The sequence below is a fragment of the Pleurodeles waltl genome, chromosome 9 (assembly GCF_031143425.1).
Source record: "Pleurodeles waltl isolate 20211129_DDA chromosome 9, aPleWal1.hap1.20221129, whole genome shotgun sequence".
Lineage (NCBI taxonomy): Eukaryota > Metazoa > Chordata > Amphibia > Caudata > Salamandridae > Pleurodeles > Pleurodeles waltl.
In genome coordinates this window covers 1,092,808,634-1,092,829,200 of record NC_090448.1, presented here as the reverse complement: position 1 = coordinate 1,092,829,200, position 20,567 = coordinate 1,092,808,634, and the positions used below count along the sequence as shown (strand labels likewise).

At 44.9% G+C, this 20,567-nt stretch overlaps 1 protein-coding gene across 3 annotated transcripts in view; it reads left to right on the top strand.

Annotated features, from left to right (window-relative positions):
• ZNF106 (zinc finger protein 106) overlaps nt 1-20,567 on the top strand; it is a 331,145-nt gene that overhangs the window by 171,488 nt on the left and 139,090 nt on the right. For all 3 annotated transcript variants that reach the window (XM_069208786.1, XM_069208785.1, XM_069208787.1), the window contains 2 exons: nt 1,182-1,298; nt 6,911-7,102. In XM_069208786.1, the coding sequence (XP_069064887.1) occupies nt 1,182-1,298; nt 6,911-7,102 (309 nt within the window). The remainder of the gene's footprint in view (nt 1-1,181; nt 1,299-6,910; nt 7,103-20,567) is intronic.

The window sequence follows — 20,567 nt, the reverse complement described above, 5'->3', positions numbered from 1 at the left end:
GTAGCCCATTGGCTATTACCCTACACTCCCCTAAATGCTCCTAAAATGAGTATTTAGGTAGCCCCCTGAAACCAGGAACTTAGATTCGGCTGACTGAAGAAGTGGAGGACAAAGAATAGCCGACCAACATGAGACTGCCTACTTGCTGCTATCCCAAAAATCTTTTGGACCCGACACGTCCTGTAGCTGTGTATCTTCCAAAAGCTTTGGAGGGCTGCCAGCACTTCGCCAACTACCCAGTATCTCCCTTGAAGGTCTAAGGTAACGATAACTCGCACACTCGCCGAGCACTACTAATTACCCCAGATAGTACAACACTCATGACAACTTTTATAATGTTATCGTTATTTGAAATAACTATAACTGCTGAATTTCTCTGATTTTGTGCGAGTAAATTCAGAACCTAACCATAACGTCCCTGTAACCTTTGGGTTTTCAGTTAAAAACATATGTGCTTTTAACTTTTCTGTAAAATACTTATATTTTCGTTGTAAAGGTCTATGCTTGGTAAAATATTGTGTGTTAAAGGTGTATGCGTTATAATGAATGCCTGGTAATGGCATTCGTGTTTCCGTTATACATCCTTCAGTCTCATCCTAACTGAGCTTCTTTATTGCGAGCATCTGCTTTGTGGACATAGACAATGTATGTCATGGAATAATTCTGTGTGTTTGAAAGTTGTTTAAGGCTTGTAAGATCACCCCATTGTTAGAGAACCCAAACGTGAACCAATACCCCCCCCCCCCCAAACCCTAATCAACTACCAGCCGTTCAACATGGAACAAAACATTGCAGCCATCTAACTTTCCAGACTTGTCAGAAAGTGTGTTCTGTAGTCGTCCTCAACATTCTGAACTCTGCCTTGAATGCTTCAGTGAAACACCTGCACCAAGAGTTGTAGGTGTTGCTCATATAAAAGAAAGAAGAAACATCAAGCAAGTACTGTAAAAAAAAAAAAAAACTTTATCAGAGGTTCTAAATTTCGAAATTCTTAAAGCTCAAGCTCCACATCCATATTATTTATGAATATCTTCTTGTGTAGTTTGTCAATACTGCATGGTTACTTGTGAGAAGCAGCTTTTATTTATTCTCAGTACACATGCACTAGAACTAGAGTTTCTGTTTTGAAAAATAATGAAGGCGATTGTACACTCAAACTTTTACTGATCTCCTGTTTACAGACTCAAGAATGCACAAACCAGTTCCATCTGGATGACCGGGTGGTCTGCCTGCATGCTCGTTGGCGAATCCTGTTTGCTGGTTTAGCAAATGGCTGTGTCATTACCTTCAGCATTAAGGTGAGCAATAAGTAAATCAGCTTATGAGTGTTTTTGATAGTCTCATTTCCCTATAAAGTACTGTGTGTTCATGTTACGCTAATCTTATCTGCTAGTTCAAAGAATGGCAGATACAAGAGGTGTATACTGGAATCCAGACCTTGGCCTGACTTGTCATCAAGAACCATGTGCTAAAGTCATCCTATGATTATTAAAGCATACATTAGTGTCAAAACCCCTTTCAGAGAGCCACGGGGCATGCAGAGGCTACTAGGACCAACATTGGGGGTTGAGATATTTTATTCCTAATGTCCTGGGGCCCAACTTACTATGGACTTTGAGGAACTGGGCCAAGTCCTCCTTCAGCAGTTGACTCTCAGGGTTGTGTGGTCGCAGCAGTCCAAGCCAAGCACTCCAAGCCTTCAGGGGGGTGACGTACACAAACAATTACACAATCCCCACTGAGGTTAGGGCTGTGTATCTGTGGCGGTTCCCTGTCCCACTCACTCATTGCAATAGCAATAGCTGTTATTCCCCATAATCCATTGGTAACATCCAGGGTATGCCACAATAATAGTACCAATCTCGGCATTCCACTTTTACTCTAAGTTACAGTCAACAGTGTTCCAGCGCTACAGTGCCACCAAGAGCAAGCTACCATGGGGCCCACAGGCACAAAGCCAACCTTACCTGCACCAGCAGGTCTGAAGCGTTAGGGGTACCTGCGTGTGCCCCGTCAGGAGCTCTTGAGCGTGCCCCCTCCGCAAGTATTCGCAGTGGCTGCAGCTGAGTTCCGGTGAGTCTGCAGCATGTGACTCAGACGGCTGCACTCGGCAAGTGCAGTGTCTCACTCGCCATTGCGCTCCTGAAGCGACAGGATAAGTGTTCTGTTTGTCGCCGCAACTCTTGCTCGAAAAGGATGGTGAAATTCTGCATGGCAGCCACACCTGACATACAGGGTTGTTGCCTCGCTACGGCACAAGCTTTGGCCTTTACAGCACAGCAGTCTTTTCCACAGTGGCCCCTTCCTGGCATAAAGGGTTCGCTGCCTCACTGCTGCACACAAGCTCTGGCACGATCAGCACAGTACGACACACGGCTCAGTTCAAGGCAGCCCCCTCCTGGCATATGGGTGTCACCAACCCAGTCCTGCACACGGGCAACGACTCAGTCGGTACAGCAGCCGTTTCCTCACACTGTGCCCAGGGAATCCACTCGACAGGACTTCCCACTGGACCTCACTCCCTCTAACACACTCCTGTTTGTCACAGGGTATAGTGTTCTTGGCAAATAGGCAGACATTGTTTCTTTAGGCTCCGGGGCAGGTGGCCTTGGATTCCTTAGGTGATGTCCCTTCACCCAGCAGGGAGACTAGCAGGCCATGGCCCCCAGTCCTGTTTACCAGGCAGAAGTCTTGCAGAGCTTCCCCTCCTCTCACAGCTCGCCTGGCTGCTTGACAGATGCCAGTCTTTGGGGTCTCAAGCTCCCCTTCTGATAACCATTTCCAGACACCAAATGTGATTTAGTCTCCGAGTCTTTGAAGTTGTATGTTGGGGTTCTGCTTCTTTTGAACTGTTCACTCCTATGCTCCTTCTTCCTCTTGAAAAGCAATAGATCACCGCAGGAATGTCTCCAAAGCTGATAGTCCCACAACGCAGGTCATAGGAGGGACCTTCCTTGTGACCGGTCACTGAATCAAAGAGCACCATTTTAAGTGTACATGGGAAAGCCTCACTCTCCCCTCCCCACTTCAGAAGTGGTTACAACAGCAATGTTCACAGGTAACCAGGAGTTGGGAGGACGTAATGGTTGCCAATGACAGTACACAAGGAAATACAGTGGTGGAACACAAGCAACAGTACAGTGAACAGACTGTTCAAACAGCCAATTCCATGTGTATCTACCATAACGGATGCATCACACACATGATAGGAATTCCACATGGGTAAGTTGAACATCAGGGGCCTATTGTGCATGGAGGAGGCTGTGCATCAAAGCCTTTTAGGCACGTGGGGGAAAGAACACTTTAAAAACAGTAAGAAATCAAGACCACCATTTCTTCCTCAACAAACAGGGAGAGACCAGGTCTCATGTGCTGTCCAACCCAGCTCTGGATATATGGAAGCGGGCTATCCAGAGAAATATTCTGTTCGAGACAATACACCTACCACAAGTGCAGACCACAGAGGAGGACCGGTCAAGCAAAAAGACAATCCTACAGATGAGGAAAATGCCACATTCCTCTTTGCAACTCTAGAGAAGGCAAAATGCATTCAACCGACCACCAGTATTGAATGCCCTATTTTTAGAATGGTCTGGGAAATTAGCTTATGCCTTATGGAGGTACTCAATCAGATCAGAAGGCCACCCACAAGGAAGTGCTACACCGCAGAGCGAAACAGATTCATACACTGGCAAAAACGTCTATGACTCCTTGACACTGAAAGGTGGGCACAAGACACTACTGCAGTCGGGTAATTAGCTCACCTACTGGATGACAGACTCTCCTACACCTTGCTAGAGGTCCCTTTGTTAGATGTAGTTGCGCACACAATGAAAGCAGTAGCAAAAATATCTTCGACACACCTGTCATATAGCACAAACTTTACCCCAAGGTATTGGAGCACTTTACATGAGCAGCAGATCAGCATTTATATTACATAAGGACACGTTCCTATTTTGTAGGCAAGGGGAGATTAAGGGCCTGATTTAGAACTCGGTGGACGGGTTAATCCCTAAATCTAAACCCCGTAGAATATAATGGGATTTAGATTTCGGCAGACGGGATATCCATCACCGTTGTGACGGAGTAAACCATCTGCAGAGTTCAAATTCAGGCCCTTAGTGATTTGACCAGAATTTCAAGATATGTTGGCCATTATGCAACAACAAATAAAAGGCCAGATGTATGAAACAGTTTTGCAAACGCCCCAACCGGCCGTTTGCTATTACAAAAACTGCATTTTGGTATGTATCAAATTCAATTTGCGATTCAGTAACTTGTTGCCAGATCGCAAATTGGATTAGCAGCTACATACCGATTTAGTATTAGGAAGGAGCGTGTCAAGGGCGTCTCTTCCTAATACTGAATCACAGAGGTACGTATAATTGTTTTGTGACCGTGGTGATCTAATGACTAAAATAATTCTAAGTGTACAAACAATGTAACATCAATAGAAATGTATTGCATTTTATTTTTCTTTAAACATGTTATTCTAGACACAAGCTTATATTTGTCTGAATAGGTGCTCCTAATAAAACAGTGAAAGTGATAAAAATGTGCAGAGAAGTGAAGGTGATATATACAATATGTACAACGGGTGGTTTTAGGAATATTATGGACTTGTAGTGGCTCCGTCAGTCCAGGAAGCCCTGAAGTCACATAAGATTTCTTTACAGTTCTATATTTCACACTCAAAGGTATGTTGACGTTTTGACCCAATTGCAGAAACAAATCAAAGGTGGGTCATCATCAGGACTGGGAAAATTCAAGTCGGTAGCACCTATGGGTAGTGTAAATATCTGAGTTACTAAAGGTCTAATTAATCTGTTTCTACTATTTAGAGGGGAGGGATTAAGCACTCACCTAAGATCCAGTGAAGAAATACTATCTGGTGGTCTGGGACATCTTCCTGGTAGGAAAATGACAATTGATGTGGTACTCTGTTTATATATTCATTTATGAATGGCTCTCTGTGTTTTTATGACCTGGAACACACTACACTGACCACTAGATCATTATTTGACTCCCAGACCATGTCCTCGGGATACAGTGAACTATATAACACGTAAGTGGTCACTGTTTCACCCTATGATTACATTCTACATAATGATTATATTTTAGTCATTAGATCACCGCGGAAGTCTAGGTTACTTCCCCCTTGGATTGACCATTAATCTATTTACATTTACTTCCCTGGTCAAAAGGGTTAGAGGGTACCTGCCTCATTGTTTGTTACACATCACAGGAAGATGGGCATAACACCAAATGGCCACAGATGACGCTCAGCAAAAAAAAAAGAAAAGAAAAAAAGAGGAATAACAAAAGAATTCAGGAGCTAACTTCTAGATGGCAGAATAATGAATAGCTTGTTAATCCAGAAAATTCTTCCAGCTGCAAAACTACTCCTACTGATAAGTAACCATTTCATGGTCATTCATTGCTTTTTGGATTCAGTCATACCAGTAACTAATTACATTTAAGTCAATTAGTTTCTGCACCCATTTAGCAAAAGTGGCTTATTAATTTATTGGGCACACTTTAGTTATTTAGGCTTGTAAAGAACAGTTAAAAACAGCCAGAAGAAATCTGATTTTACAACAAGAGTGTCTCTTAAAGTATGCCCCAGACGTCCCTACTCGTCTCTTTTTTGCAGACATGAGGAAAAAAGAATTGGACATCCTTTTCAAGCAGTGCTTTCCATCGAATGTGGATCTAATTTCCTAAAGACGCCAACCTTGGTCATTGGATACTATTTAGAATTTCACTACTTTCTAAATTTCTGAGTTCATGGTGAAACATTTTTTAGCAAAGGTTTTCTAATGCCCATCTAGGAGTGATATTGGACTTCAGTTAGCTGGATCTGAACTGTTACCATAATTATGGATAGGGACAATTATTGCCGATCTTTAATAACTCTGAATATAGCTACTGCTACTTAAGGCAATAAACACTGTGAATAGAGGAGGAGCCCATACATGTTGACAGCACAGTGTACATCAACTAGGTGTAAAATTATTGGTAGTGCTTTTGGCAGCCTACTTTAAAGCACTAATATCCTGTAGCCTGTGTTGAGCATGGAAAATAGGTGGGACAAGGTCTTCATTGTTTTTCTTCTCAGTTGGGCTTTGGTAACACTATAGTTATTGCCTAGTTCAGAAGGAAGTTCCTCTGCCTGATCTCTATATAGTACCACAATTGTGGAGTACACAAAACTTAAAGCATAAAATCGTGTGGGCAAGCTCTCTGAAGTAGGGTTTCCCTTTTGCTTGGACTGCTGTTTCTTTATCTCCATCACAGTAAGTGGGGCATCCTTTCTCTGTTTTCGGTTTGAGACATACAACTCTTCTAAGTGCATATATTGCTGCAAACTAGTTTGGAATATCCATATTGAAGCATAAAATTGCTTGTAATATTCACAAATATTTCATTCATGTCATTTTGCAAGTGTGCTGTAGTCACTCCTCAGTATTGTAATTGGGAGATCTTGAGTCTCGGCTCTTACTAGCCAAGCCTTCCAGGCCTGACTGCTTTATCTTGAGCTACTGTATATTGCCTGCAGTCAAATAATTATAGCGTTGCCAATAATGTATCTTAATTGGTCTTACACTGAAATAATTCAGTAATATGGCACACATGGACCAAACTTTGTATGTGTTTGGGAAACAATTATGCCAGCTTCTGCATCATGTGTTTTCCGTGCCTCCACAATAATTCTCAAATTCGAAGGTGAGGCCTAAACAACAATTTCTAGAATACAGTTCTGCTTTTTCACAGTCTGATTGCAAAAACATATTCTTCCTTTACCTTTTGGTACTGTGTCAGTAATCACAGCTTAAATAATGGTTCTCTGTGTTTTTGTAAATAGCATATTTTCTAGATCTAATGATTTTTCTTGTGTTTTATTTCCCAGAGTGGAAAACAGTTGGACACATTTGAGTGCCATGGTCCTCGAGCAGTTAGCTGCCTAGCCTCGGCACAAGAGGGTTCCCGCCGATTATTGCTAGTAGGTTCCTATGACTGTACCATCAGTGTACGGGATGCGCAAAATGGTCTGCTTCTACGGACCCTCGAGGGCCACAGTAAAACTGTGCTCTGTATGAAGGTAAATACTTACTGTCACAATTTTTGATGTATTGTAAAGAAAACGATATACTTTTTAAAAATTGCTAAACGTTTTATCTTGGGTATTATTAAATAGGAGTTATTAGTCTGGTGCCATTGGCTAGTACAGAACATTCGAACACTTTTTTTCTGTTTTATATCTAAATATTTTGTGGTGCACATAAGGTGCACTGTGGGGGATCCGTTTTCGTAGTTTTAATTACAAGACTTTATGTAACTTTTTTTTAATAAGCCATAATTGAATTGATAGTTTATTCTCATATTTTTCGTATTATGAAGCATTTGTTGCTGGTATTATGGGTGTTGTTCTTGATTTGAAAAAAACGCGAAAAAAACCGTTTTTTATCCCTTGGGGCAGACCTTCGAGCTTTTTCAAGGATGAAAATGTGTTGCAGCAATAATCAGTAAGAACGAAAGAGCAATAATAAGGAAAAGCCAAACACAAGTCCACAGGACATCAGTTGGAAGTTTCACTGGGCCCAGCAATAAGGAACCCTGTTGAATGTCATTCAGGTTTCAAAGAAGATTGCCTAAGATCTGCACTGTTGGCTGCTCAACTGCTACCTAAACAACAGCAGGACCCCTCTTGCTTCCCCAACCATAGTGTGTTGACAGATCATCACTGCTGGGTTGGAGAGGTCATCTGGGAGAGGTGGAGATTAGAGGACTCTGTTCTCCAACAGAAATATGGTTCATATCAGTCATTTGGAGTTGCAGACCATTTGTCTGGCTTTGAAGGCCTTCCCACCGTACACCAAGAGAGGCTGGTACAGATTTTCATGGCCAAAAAAAAACCATATTGTACGCAACAAGTAAAGCGGCGTGGGATCCTGGTTCTTGTGCCAGAAGGCTTTTCTTCTTTGGAGGTGGTTGGAATGTCAGGGTATCAGCCTGATTGTATACCACTTGGTGGAATCTGTAAGTGCCAGGGCAGACAAGCCCAGCTGCCGGTATCTGGTCAGTATTGAATGACAACTGCACCCCCAAAGTGACACAAGGCATCTCCCAACAGTGAGGAGAACCCTGGCCAGAACGTTTTGCCACTGTCAAGAAAGTACAGTGTCCAAACTATTGTGTTTTGGACACCTGAGAAGGCTCTCCCTAGGAGATATATTTCGGCTCAAGTGGAAAACAGGAGTCCCGCCCCATGATTCTCTTCCCCACAGTTCTGAAGAAAATTGGGAACAACTGGGCCCAAGTCATTCTATCGGCCCTGGATTGGGCCAGGAGAGTGTGGTATCCAGAAGTTCTGAGTATGTTCATCTGCCCTCCAAGCAGGCTACTATTTCAATAGGCTCTTCTGGCACAACAGCAGGACAGGGCTCTCCACCCAAACCTATACGATCTACACCCCCATGTGTGGAGATAGAGCGTCTGCAGTTAATGGGTTTTTATTTGAGAGATTGGAGGGCGAGGTGCTTACAGATGGTGTTGAAATCGGCACAACACCTCGACGTCGAAGAGGAGGAAATGGCTATCTCCATCCAGGGATTGGAATCGGACGACTCTGACGGAGACCAACCGCCGACAGCGGGCCAAAAAGTGAGTACGCCTGCCCCGACCCATCCCCAAAGTCAGACAAAAAAGCAAAAGGCCATGGCTCGACCCACAAAAAGAGCGGTGACTAAGCAACATATTTTGGAAACCGAAAAAGGCCAAAATCGTGCCAAAGTCTTCCGACTTGAGTCGAGAAACCGGCATTGAAAAAAGTCTACATAGACTGGTCGAGACCACTAAACCTCGAAAGAGCCTTTCGGAGCCGAGGCCAACCATAACAATGGGTATTGCGGTGCCTAGAAAGCCGGCTTCAGAGCCGAAAAAGACTTCTTACACAGAAGAACATAGGCTCTCCAAGCAACTTAGAGAGGCACAGGTTTGACCAGAAGTTAGATGTTGAGGAGTTTGATGAAAGTCAACCAAGATTACAGATCCAGAAGGATACTGGAAAAATTCTAACTATCCCTCCTCTCAATTTTAAAAGAAAAGAAAAGAAAATTGGCTTTTCACACACAGGCAGAGACTGAAACTGATCAGCCAGGAGCAAAAGTGGCTAGAGAAAAGCCACCAACTCCACATTTCTCACCAGAAATATCGCCAACACATTCGCCACAAAGGACAAGGTTGCCATTTGGCACGCCAACTGCGCAGTCACCCACACATACTGTGCAAACACAGGAAGATGTAGATCCCTGGGCCCTCTACGATCCACCGGTTTCAGACAACAGCCCTGAGTGCTACCCCTCAAAGGCATCTCCTCCAGAGGATAGCACCTCCTATACACAAGTATTAGCCAGGGCTGCGACATTCCATAATGTCACTATGCACTCGGAACCATTGGAGGATGGCTTTCTTTTCAATACCCTGGCATCCACGCATGCGTCGTATCAAAGCCTGCCTATGCTTCCAGGCATGCTTAAACATGCACAACAAGTCTTCCAAGAGCCGGTCAAGTGAAGGGCCATCACACCGCGGGTGGAGAAAAAATATAAACCATCCCCGTCGGACCTTGTGTTCATTACACAGCAGCTCCCTCCGGACTCTGTAGTAGTGGGAGCCGCAAGTAAATGGGCAAACTCGCAATCATCAGGGGATGCACCACGTCCTGATAAAGAAAGCGCAAATTTGACGCAGCGGGGAAGAGAGTGGCGTCGCAAGCTGCCAATCAATGGCGTATTGCGAATTCACAGGCCCTCCTTGCCCGTTACGACCCAGCCCACTGGGATGAAATGAATGATATCATTCAGTATCTACCGAAAGAATATCAGAAACCGGCTCAGCAGGTGGTTGAGGAAGGATAAGCCATCTCCAACAACCATATCCGTTCGACACTAGACTCTGCCGATACGGCAGCAAGAACTGTAAACACGGCAGTCACGATCAGGCGGCATGCCTGGCTACGAAGTTCAGGTTTCAAACCTGCAATACAGCAGGCCGTGTTAAACATGCTGTTTAACCAGCAGCAATTATTTGGGCCAGAGGTGGACACCGCCATCGAAAAAATGAAAAAGGACACTGACACGGCCAAAGCCATGGGCGCGCTCTACTCTTCACAGTATAAGGGAACATTTAGAAAGCCACAATTTAGGGGAGGGTTTAGACAGCAACCCTCAGAGGCATCCACCTCTCAAACAAAACCCACCTACCAGAGAGGGTGGTTTCGTGGTTCATTCAGGGGAGAATTCCCAAGAGCAAGGGGAAAATTTCAGCCTACCAAGCAGACCCCCGGTAACAAACAGTGACTTCAATGTCACACTTCCCCCAACACACATCACTGGTAGGGGGAAGATTAACAAAATACCACAAACATTGGTCAGACATAACCACGGACACATGGTTTCTATCAATTATCCAACATGGTTACTGCATAGAGTTCACACATTTCCCTCCAGATGTTCCCCCAAGAGCGCACAAACTGTCGGCACAGCATCTAGACCTGCTACAAATAGAGGTACAAGCACTATTAACAAAACAAGCAATAGAACTAGTACCTCACCACCAAAAAGGAACAGGGGTCTACTCCCTATATTTCCTTATCCCCAAAAAAGACAAAACACTAAGACCAATTTTAGATCTCAGGACATTAAACCTCTTCATCAAATCAGAACATTTTCATATGGTCACACTACAAGATTTAGTTCCCTTACTAAAACAGGGAGAATACATGGCAAGACTGGATTTAAAAGATGCGCATTTCCATATACCCATCCATCCATCTCACAGGAAATACCTCAGATTTGTCATACAGGGCAAACATTACCAATTCAAGGTATTGCCCTTCGGGATAACAACAGCGCCCAGAGTATTAACAAAATGCCTTGCTGTAGTAGCAGCTCATATAAGGAGACATCACATGCACGTATTCCCATATCTCGACGATTGGCTAATAAAAGCCTACACTCAACACCGGTGTCAAAGTCAAATGCAATATGTAATAGATACCCTTCACAAACTAGGGTTTTCTGTAAATTACCAAAAATCTCACTTGCAACCATCCAAACTACAACAATACTTGGGAGCCTCACTCAACACACAAAGAGCAATTGCCACTCCAAGCCCACAGAGAGTTCAATCGTTTCAAACTATGGTGTCAAACATACAACCAAATCACCAGTACACAGTCATATTTGTCATGGAACTACGAGGCATCATGTCTCATACATCGCTATTGTCCCAAACGCACGGCTACACATGCGGCCCTTACAACAGTGCCTAGCAAAACAATGAACACAGGCACAGGGTCAACTTCAGGATCTAGTGTTGACAGACCACCAAACACACTCTTCGCTTCAATGGTGGAGCCCTGTAAATTTAATCAAAGGGCAGCCATTTCAAGACCCTGTGCCTCACGCCATTATCGCAACAGATGCTTCCATGACTGGGTGGGGAGCACACCAACAATCACAATATACAAGGAAAATGGGACAATCAACAAAAACAACTACACATAAATCACTTAGGGCCAGATGTAGGTAGGTATACAATTGCGACTTGCAATTTGCGAGTCATAGCGACTCACAAATTGCAACTCGCAATTCGAGATGCAAAAAGGTGTCTCAGACACCTTCTGCAACCCGCTATGGGGTCGCAAAGACCCACTTCATGAATATTAATGAGGTGGCTCGCAGTTTGCGACCCCATAGCGAGTCTAGGCACTCACAGGGATGGTGGCCTGCTGGAGACAGCAGACCACCATGTCTGTGACTGCTTTTAAATAATGCAGTTTTTTTTTTCTTTTTGCAGCCCGTTTTCCTTAAAGGAAAACGAGCTCCAAAAAGAAAAAATACCGAAACCATTTAGTTTCGTTTTTTTCAGAGTAGGCAGTGGTCCATAGGACCACTGCCTGCTCTGAAAAATACTTTTTGTGGCATTCACAAAGGGGAAGGGGTCCCGTGGGGACCCCGTCTCTTTTGCAAATGAGTTACCATCCACTTCAAGTGGATGGTAACTGCGAGTTGGTTTGCGACCGATTTCGCGGTCACAAAGCAACTCAATCCGTGATGCGGTCGCAAATAGGAAGGGAACACCCCTTCCTATTTGCGAGTCGGAATCACATTTTGCGAGTCGGTACAGACTTGCAAAATGTGACTCTGCATCGCGTAAGGCGAGGCGCAAAAGGCTTGCTACATCTGGCCCATAGAACTACCAGCGGTCTCCCTAGCACTAAAAGCTTTTCAACCCCTTCTAGTCCACAAACATATTCTTGTCAAAACAGACAATATGACAACAATGTACTATCTAAACAAACAGGAGGGGACACACTAGTCACAACTATGCCTCCTGGCACAAAAGATTTGGCATTAGGCAATTCACTACAACATTCGCCTGATAGCGCAATATATACCAGGCATTCACAATCAGTTAGCCGACAATCTCAGTCGAGATCACCAGCAAACTCACGAGTGGGAAATACATCCCCAGATTCTACAGGATTACTTCTACCTATGATCTATGTCTGGGGACACCAGACATAGATCTGTTTGTAACAAAACAAAACGCAAAATGCCAAAACTTCGCATCTAGGTACCCACACCCTCAGTCCAAGGGCAATGCTGTATGGATCAATTGGTCAGGGATATTTGCTTACGCTTTCCCCCCTCTCCCACTCATTCCTTTCCTAGTCAACAAACTGAGTCAAAACAAACTCAAACTAATACTCATAGCACCAATGTGGGCTCGCCAACTGTGGTACACCACACTGTTGGACTTCTCAATAGTACCACACATCAAACTCCCAAATAGACCAGATCTGTTAACACAACACAAACAACAGATCAGACACCCCAATCCAGCATCACTCAACCTAGCAATCTGGCTCCTGAAGTCTTAGAATTTGGCTGCCTAACCCTTTCAAATGAGCGTATGGAAGTCATTAAACAAGCAAGAAAACCGACAACAAGGCATTGTTATTCTAACAAATGGAAAAGGTTTGTTTTCTACTGCCAAGCAAACCAAATCATACCGTTAAATGCTTCCATACAAAACATTGTGAGTTACTTACTACACCTACAAAAAGCAAATCTCGCTTTTTCTTCTATCAAAATTCATCTCACTGCAATCTCTGCTTACCTGCAGATTAAACATATAACGTCACTTTGTAGAATCCCATTTCTTAAAGCCTTCATGGAAGGACTAAAAAGGATTATACCTCCAAGAACCCCACCAGTACCCTCGTGGAATCTTAATATTGTACTTACACGACTCATGGGCCCACCTTTTGAACCCATGCATTCTTGCCAAATCCAATTCTTGACTTGGAAGGAAGCATTTCTAATAGCCATCACATCACTACGAAGAGTTAGCGAAATACAGGCGTTCACTATCGAAGAACCATTTATACAAGTACACAAACATAAAGTGGTTCTCCGCACAAATCCGAAATTTCGCCCAAAAGTCATTTCACCGTTTCATCTAAACAAAACTGTAGAGCTCCCAGTCTTCTTTCCACAGCCAGACTCAGTAGCAGAAAGAGCACTGCATACATTAGACATAAAGAGAGCACTAATGTATTACATAGACAGGACAAAATCATTTTGGAAAACTAAGCAATTATTAGTTGCTTTCCAAAAGCCCCATGCTGGTAACCCTATATCCAAACAGGGCATTGCCAGATGGATAGTGAAATGCATACAGACCTGTTACCTTAAAGCTAAAAGAAAGCTACCCGTTACACCAAAGGCTCGCTCCACTAGAAAGAAAGTAGCAACAATGGCTTTTCTAGGCAACATACCAATGACAGAGATTTGTAAGGCAGCCACTTGGTCTACACCTCATACGTTTACCAAACATTACTGTGTAGATGTGTTAGCAACACAACAAGCCACAGTAGGACAGGCTGTACTAAGAACATTATTTCAAACGACTTCAACTCCTACAGGCTGACCACCGCTTTGGGGAGGATTACTGCTTTGTAGTCTATGCACAGCATGTGTATCTGCAGATACACATGCCATCGAACGGAAAATGTCACTTACCCAGTGTACATCTGTTCGTGGCATCTTGCGCTGCAGATTCACATGCGCCCTCCTGCCTCCCTGGGAGCCTGTAGCCGTTTAAGTTCATTAAAATTGTATATATGTAAATAAACATTCCTTTACCACAAACTATGTACATACATATCTATTCCATTGCATGGACATCTTTAGTATCCTCATTCTACCACTCCTACCTCACCCTATGCGGGGAAAACAATCTAAGATGGAGTCGATGCCCATGCGCAATGGAGCCGAATGGTCCTGTGACTCGAAAAGACTTCTTTGAAGAAAAACAACTTGTAACACTCCGAGCCCAACACTAGATGGCAGGAACAGTGCACAGCATGTGAATCTGCAGCGCAACATGCCACGAACAGATGTACACTGGGTAAGTGACATTTTCCTAATATATGTGTATATATATATATGTTCGGTGGCATGTGTAGCTGCAGATACACATGCTGTGCATTATCTTGCCATCTAGTGTTGGGCTCGGAGCGTTACAAGTTGTTTTTCTTCGAAGAAGTCTCTTCAAATCACAAGACCGAGGGACTCCTCCCTTTCGGCTCCATTGCGCATGGGCGTCGACTCCATCTTAAATTGTTTTCTTTCTGCCATCGGGTTCGGACGTGTTCCTCTTCGCTCGGTATTTCGAATCGGGAAAGTTAGCTAAATATCAAAAATTCGACGGTATTGTTCTCATTCGGTATCAATCAATCAATAGTTTATTCGGTCCAGGTTTGGACCATTTGAGAAATTAAAAAATAGTCATACATACAGAAGGATAAAAGCCATAGACCATCGGATAAAAAAGGGACATTTAGCAATTAGTACACTGCTTATATAGAAAAAAGGTTCATAAAACAACATAAAAAAAGTTTCATAAATAGTTAAGACAAGACTCTTAAAATAGTGTCTGAATCTTACCCTATACAAGACGCTAAATGCTAAAATAATACAAATCAATTGTTAAAACGTGTAAACTATTCTAAGACAGATTTATACATAAAATAAAACATAAAACTACATACAATAGCTCCTATTTGCAAAAGTTAGAAGTCAACCAGTGGAAAATGGAGCCCTAAGTTAGTCAGTTCTCTTAAATACGTTGATCAAATAAATTGCATCTTGCCATTTATAAAATTATATGTGCTAGGGAGCTATGAATCACTTCAATTGAGGCGACCCACTAGTCAACATGCTCGGAGATAGTCTTATATCCTCGATAGATCGCACTAATGATTTTATTTAAAATCCCAGACTATTGTGACAGGGTACTAATTCGCTAACTTCTAGACCGTTCTTTAGCCGATGGATTAAGATCTGTAATGACTCTACTGCAGATTTTCCATGCTGCTGCCAAAAATTTAGTTCGTTCGGTACCGAGTTAGTGTTATTGTATCGGCACAGACAGCAGAAGCGCTCCGCGAGTCCTTCGGGGCTTCTGTTCTTCAGCGGGGCCTGGTTGGCCCGGCCACATCCATCGCCGAAGACTAATGGACCAGACCCCCTTCCGCTTCTGTCCGAAGTGCCGCTCGAAGCATACCTATACAGACCAACACCTGGTCTGTAATCTGTGTTTGTCACCAGAACACAGGGAGGATACTTGTGAGGCTTGTCGAGCGAGAAGACTACAAATGGCGTCGACACCGAGAGAACAACTCGACGTCGGAGAGGAGGAAAGAATTTCGATCCAGGGGACGGACTCTGACTAATCCGAAAGTGAGCGACCCTCGACGGTGCAACGAACAGTGAGTAAAATTGCCCTGTCCAAAACTCACACCAAGATCGTTAAGGCCAACACGGCAGCACGAACGGTCAGCACTGCGGTAACCATTTGCAGGCATGCATGGTTAAGAAGCTCTGGATTCAAGCCAGAAATCCAACAAGCGGTGTTGAACATGCCTTTTAACCAAGAACAATTGTTTGGGCCGAAGTGGACCCAGCAATTGAAAAATTAAAGAAAGACACGGACACGGCCAAAGCCATGGGAGCGCTCTACTCCCCACAGGGCAGAGGCACATTTAGAAAGCCACAATTTAGAGGGAGTTTTCGAATGCAAACACCAGAGCCTTCCACCTCGCAAACCAGACCCACCTATCAGGCACAATACCAGAGGGGAGGGTTCGTAGCTCATATAGAGGAGGACAATTCCCAAGAGGAAGGGGAAAGTTCCAGACACCTAAAAACAAGCCAAACCAAACAGTGACTCCAATGTCACAAAACCCCAACACTTAACACCATTGGGGGGGAGACTTACCGCATACTATCAAAACTGGACACACATTACCACGGACGCATGGTTCTCTTCCAGGGGATCCTCATCAATAGTCATAAACATTGAATATTCCTGCCCTTGTGCGGGGACCCCGGAGCATATATATATAAAATACATACATATTATCATGTGTAAAACAGCAATGCAGGCTATAATCATAAATAGGCTAAAATGCTTTATTTCTATGCAAGTTTTTTTTTTTTTTTTTTCATATTATAAAATCACAATAGATCATAAATATCTACCTAAGTCCCAAAAACTGGACTTAGGGAAGTAAATAGCAGAGAAAAATAGAAAAAAACCACATTGAAAAACAATGAAGCATTCTTAGCCAATAGGCTGCATGCAGGTTAACACAGGAGAACCATAAAAACTTTGGCACCGTGCCTTTAAGACCCTGAGCACCTCCAGTATCCCACCATGCCTCAGGGGTGAAGGGAAGGTGACAGTTGGTTCACAGTTAGGTCAGTTCTTTTTTCCGGCTTCTTCTGAGAGGATCCTGGAGCATTGAGCTCTCAGTTTTTCTGAGTTTTTCTTCAGAAAAATCCCTAAAAATAGTGTTTTTCCTGTTTACTCGACAGATAACATCTTTTGTCTGAGTTTGGCAGTCTTTTCTGACAGAAAATGCCATCTCTTTTTGTAAAATGTCCTTCTTGTGGGAAGAAGAAAGCCCAGTCAGACCCACACTCTCTGTGTATTGTCTGCCTGCCACAGAGTCACTGTCCTGACACCTGCAAGTATTGTAAGAAGATGTCAAGGAGGACTCTCAAAGACAGAGAGAAAATCAGGCTGCATGGGCTTCAGGAGAGGAAAAAGTCAACATCCTCTTCACTTCCCAGGCCTCCAACAGAAGGAATGGCCAGATCGACGTCGACAGGTAGGATTGTGCCTGTTTGTTCTCCATCGATGTCATCGTTGCCACCGTCTCACCGGCATAGATCGCCGTCGACGGTGACCAGACCGACGTCGAGGGACAAAGCGTCGAAGCATGGACAGCACAGGGGTACATCTCCGTCGACGGCAGGCCGCCGTTCGGCGTCGAGCCATCTCCGGCGCTCCCGTTCGCCGTCGAGAACGTCTCGCCCCTTGGCGTCGAAGGACAAGACTTCAAAATCGCCACGACGGCATGAACATCCGCCGTCGACCACTCGCCACTCAACGTCGAGACACACGACGGCGAGTAGGTCCAGATCCCACGATCGACGCTCGGCGTCGAGACATTCAACGTCAAGGCTTTCGACATCAAGACCTTCGACGTCGAGAACAGCCGAGCCATCGCATCTTTCGACGTCGAGGATGCAATCGACGTCGACACAACCTTCAGCTGTGTCACAGGCAGTAGAGCCAGCAGATAAAGCTCCCTCACCGGTGGTCTCTATACGGAGTGCATCATCCCATTCCAGAGCGGGCTCATCGGGGCATGTTTCTCCCATCACTCTATCACCTAGATGGTTAGAGAGCCTGAATAGACCGGCAGCATCCCCGGATTCCCAATACTCTAGGATGTATTCTCCTACTGCCTCATTACCTAGAACGCCATCGCCTACAGCTAGAGCAGGACGGGCTCGTTCTGCTCCTCGTCAGCCGACCACAAGACCTGCACACTCTGCTACAGCTTCTCGTAGCAGGTCTCGTTCCCGAAGGAGAACCAGGTCGCGAACACCACACAGAAGATCACCCTCTTGGTCTTCTTCAGGATCGTCTGTTGGGCGCTACTCCCCCACACTGACAGATTCTCCACCTGCTAGGATCTCACCGGTGGATGATATCACCACTTTTAATGAGGTTCTTTTAAGGGGGGCGCAGAAACTAAATATTGATGTACCGGAGCCGGCCACCTCATCCTCAGTTATCTTTGAGACTCTACAACACAGATCAGTCTCGAGAAAACTGCTGCCACTAGTACCGGGTTTGCTGCAACCTACTATGGACACCTTTCTGACTCCAGCCACTCTCAAGTCTGCCCCGGCTAGGATTCAAAAGAAGTACAAAGCTCCGGAGCAAGATCCTTTATTCCTGCGGAAGGATCCGCCACCGGACTCTGTTATCTTAGCCGCAGCCAGAAAAACACACTCTGTGGCATCATCTTCCACAGTCCCCCCGGATAAGGAGAGCAGACACCTAGACTCCCTGGGGAGAAAGATGTGCGGTACGGCGGCATCTGCTATGAAGGTCTCCAGCGCCTCAGCACTTCTGGGCAGATATGACCGCTCTCTGTGGGACTCACTCCACAGATTTACAGAGAAGTTGCCCAGGGAAGATAGACAGGACTTCCAGGAAATCTTGCAGGAAGGGGGCCTAGTATCTAACCAGGTCATCAGCGCGGCGGCGGATGGGGCGGATTTGGCTGCGCATGGGTATGCGCACGGAATCTGCGCTAGGAGGTCTTCCTGGCTACGGCTCACTGGTCTCAAACAGGAAGCACAACAACGTATTTTAAACCTCCCATTCAGCGGGAATTCGTTGTTCGGTACCCACGCGGATGAAGAGATGGCCCGAATGAAAACAGAGGTGGACACTATGAGGGCAGTGGGCCTGGAACGTAAGAAAGACTTCAGGCGGAGGTACAGGCCGTACGACAGACACCCATTCCAGCAGAGGGTTCAAACCCCTCACTGGTCTCAGAGGCCACAGCAACAACAGGGGCGTCCCCCTGTTTCAGGCGCGTAGACCCACTAGAGACCGAGGGGCAAGTAGACCTCAACAGTCTACAGCAAAGACACCAACAAAGCAATGAAGCATTGCTTCCCTCAGCACTGTGCACCACTCCGGTGGGGGGGAAGTATTACGCATCATCTTCACGAGTGGCACTCCATCACAAAAGACAAATGGGTGCTCAATATTGTCGAACATGGCTATTCTCTTCTTTTAAAAAAACCTCCTCCACACTTGCCACCAGCAAGATGTTTTCCTTCTCATCTCAGCCTGCTACGCAAGGAAGTTCTTGCACTCCTACAAAAGAAAGCTGTAGAAAAGGTTCCACCGGCACAAAGAGGAAAAGGGGTGTACTCCCGTTACTTTCTGGTGGCGAAAAAGGGTCAACAGGGCATCTTCAGGCCAATTCTGGACTTACGGCTCCTGAACAAGTACATAAGAAAACAGAAGTTCAGGATGCTAGCCCTTCACCAGATTGTTCCGCAACTGCATCAGGGAGACTGGATGTGCTCCATCGACCTACAGGATGCATATTTTCACATCCCAATAGCATCCAAACATCGGAAATTCTTACGTTTCCAAATAGCGTCACAGCACTACCAATTCAGAGTCCTACCATTCGGCCTGAAGTCTGCACCCCGAGTCTTTTCAAAATGTGTAGCAGTGGTAGCGGCACATCTTCGAAGACAAAAAATATTCGTCTACCCCTACCTGGACGACTGGTTATTGAAGGCTTCCTCTCAGGATCAGGCGAGAAAACATCGAGACATTGTACTAAGAACTTTCGAGTCTCTAGGTCTTCAAATCAACCACAACAAGTCAACCTTGATTCCAACACAAAACCTCCACTACCTGGGAGCTATACTAAACACAGAGCTCCAAAGAGTGTATCCTTCGGAGGAACGACTTTTATCGATCCACAGGAAGTGTCAACAACTATTAAAAGCCGATGCACCTACTGCTCGTCAGGTGACATCGCTTCTGGGCTCCATGGCTTCATGCATCTTCATTGTCCCGAACGCCAGGCTACACATGAGGCCCCTTCAGGAGGCATTAGAGAACAACTGGAGCCAAAAGACTGGTCGCTGGGACGACAGAGTACGACTACCAGCAGCGTCTTTTCAATCACTACAATGGTGGATGCACAGACCTCACCTGTCGATAGGTTCTCCGTTTCACCAGACAATTCCAGCCGACACTCTGGTAACGGATGCGTCTCTTCAGGGTTGGGGTGCTCATCTGGGTTCCTTCCAAGCTCAGGGTCTGTGGTCCGACAAGGAAAAGAACTATCACATAAATCTACTGGAGCTCAGAGCAGTCCATCTGGCTCTCAAATCTTTCTCTCCATTGGTTCAGGGGAAATCTCTCCTAATTCAGACAGACAATACAACCACAATGTATTATCTGAACAAACAGGGGGGAACAAGATCACTACCTCTATCTCGAGAGTCCCAAACGATATGGCATTGGCTCCTGGCCAGGGGAATGTCTATCACAGCGGTACACCTGCCAGGTCAGCAAAACGTAGAGGCAGATTTCCT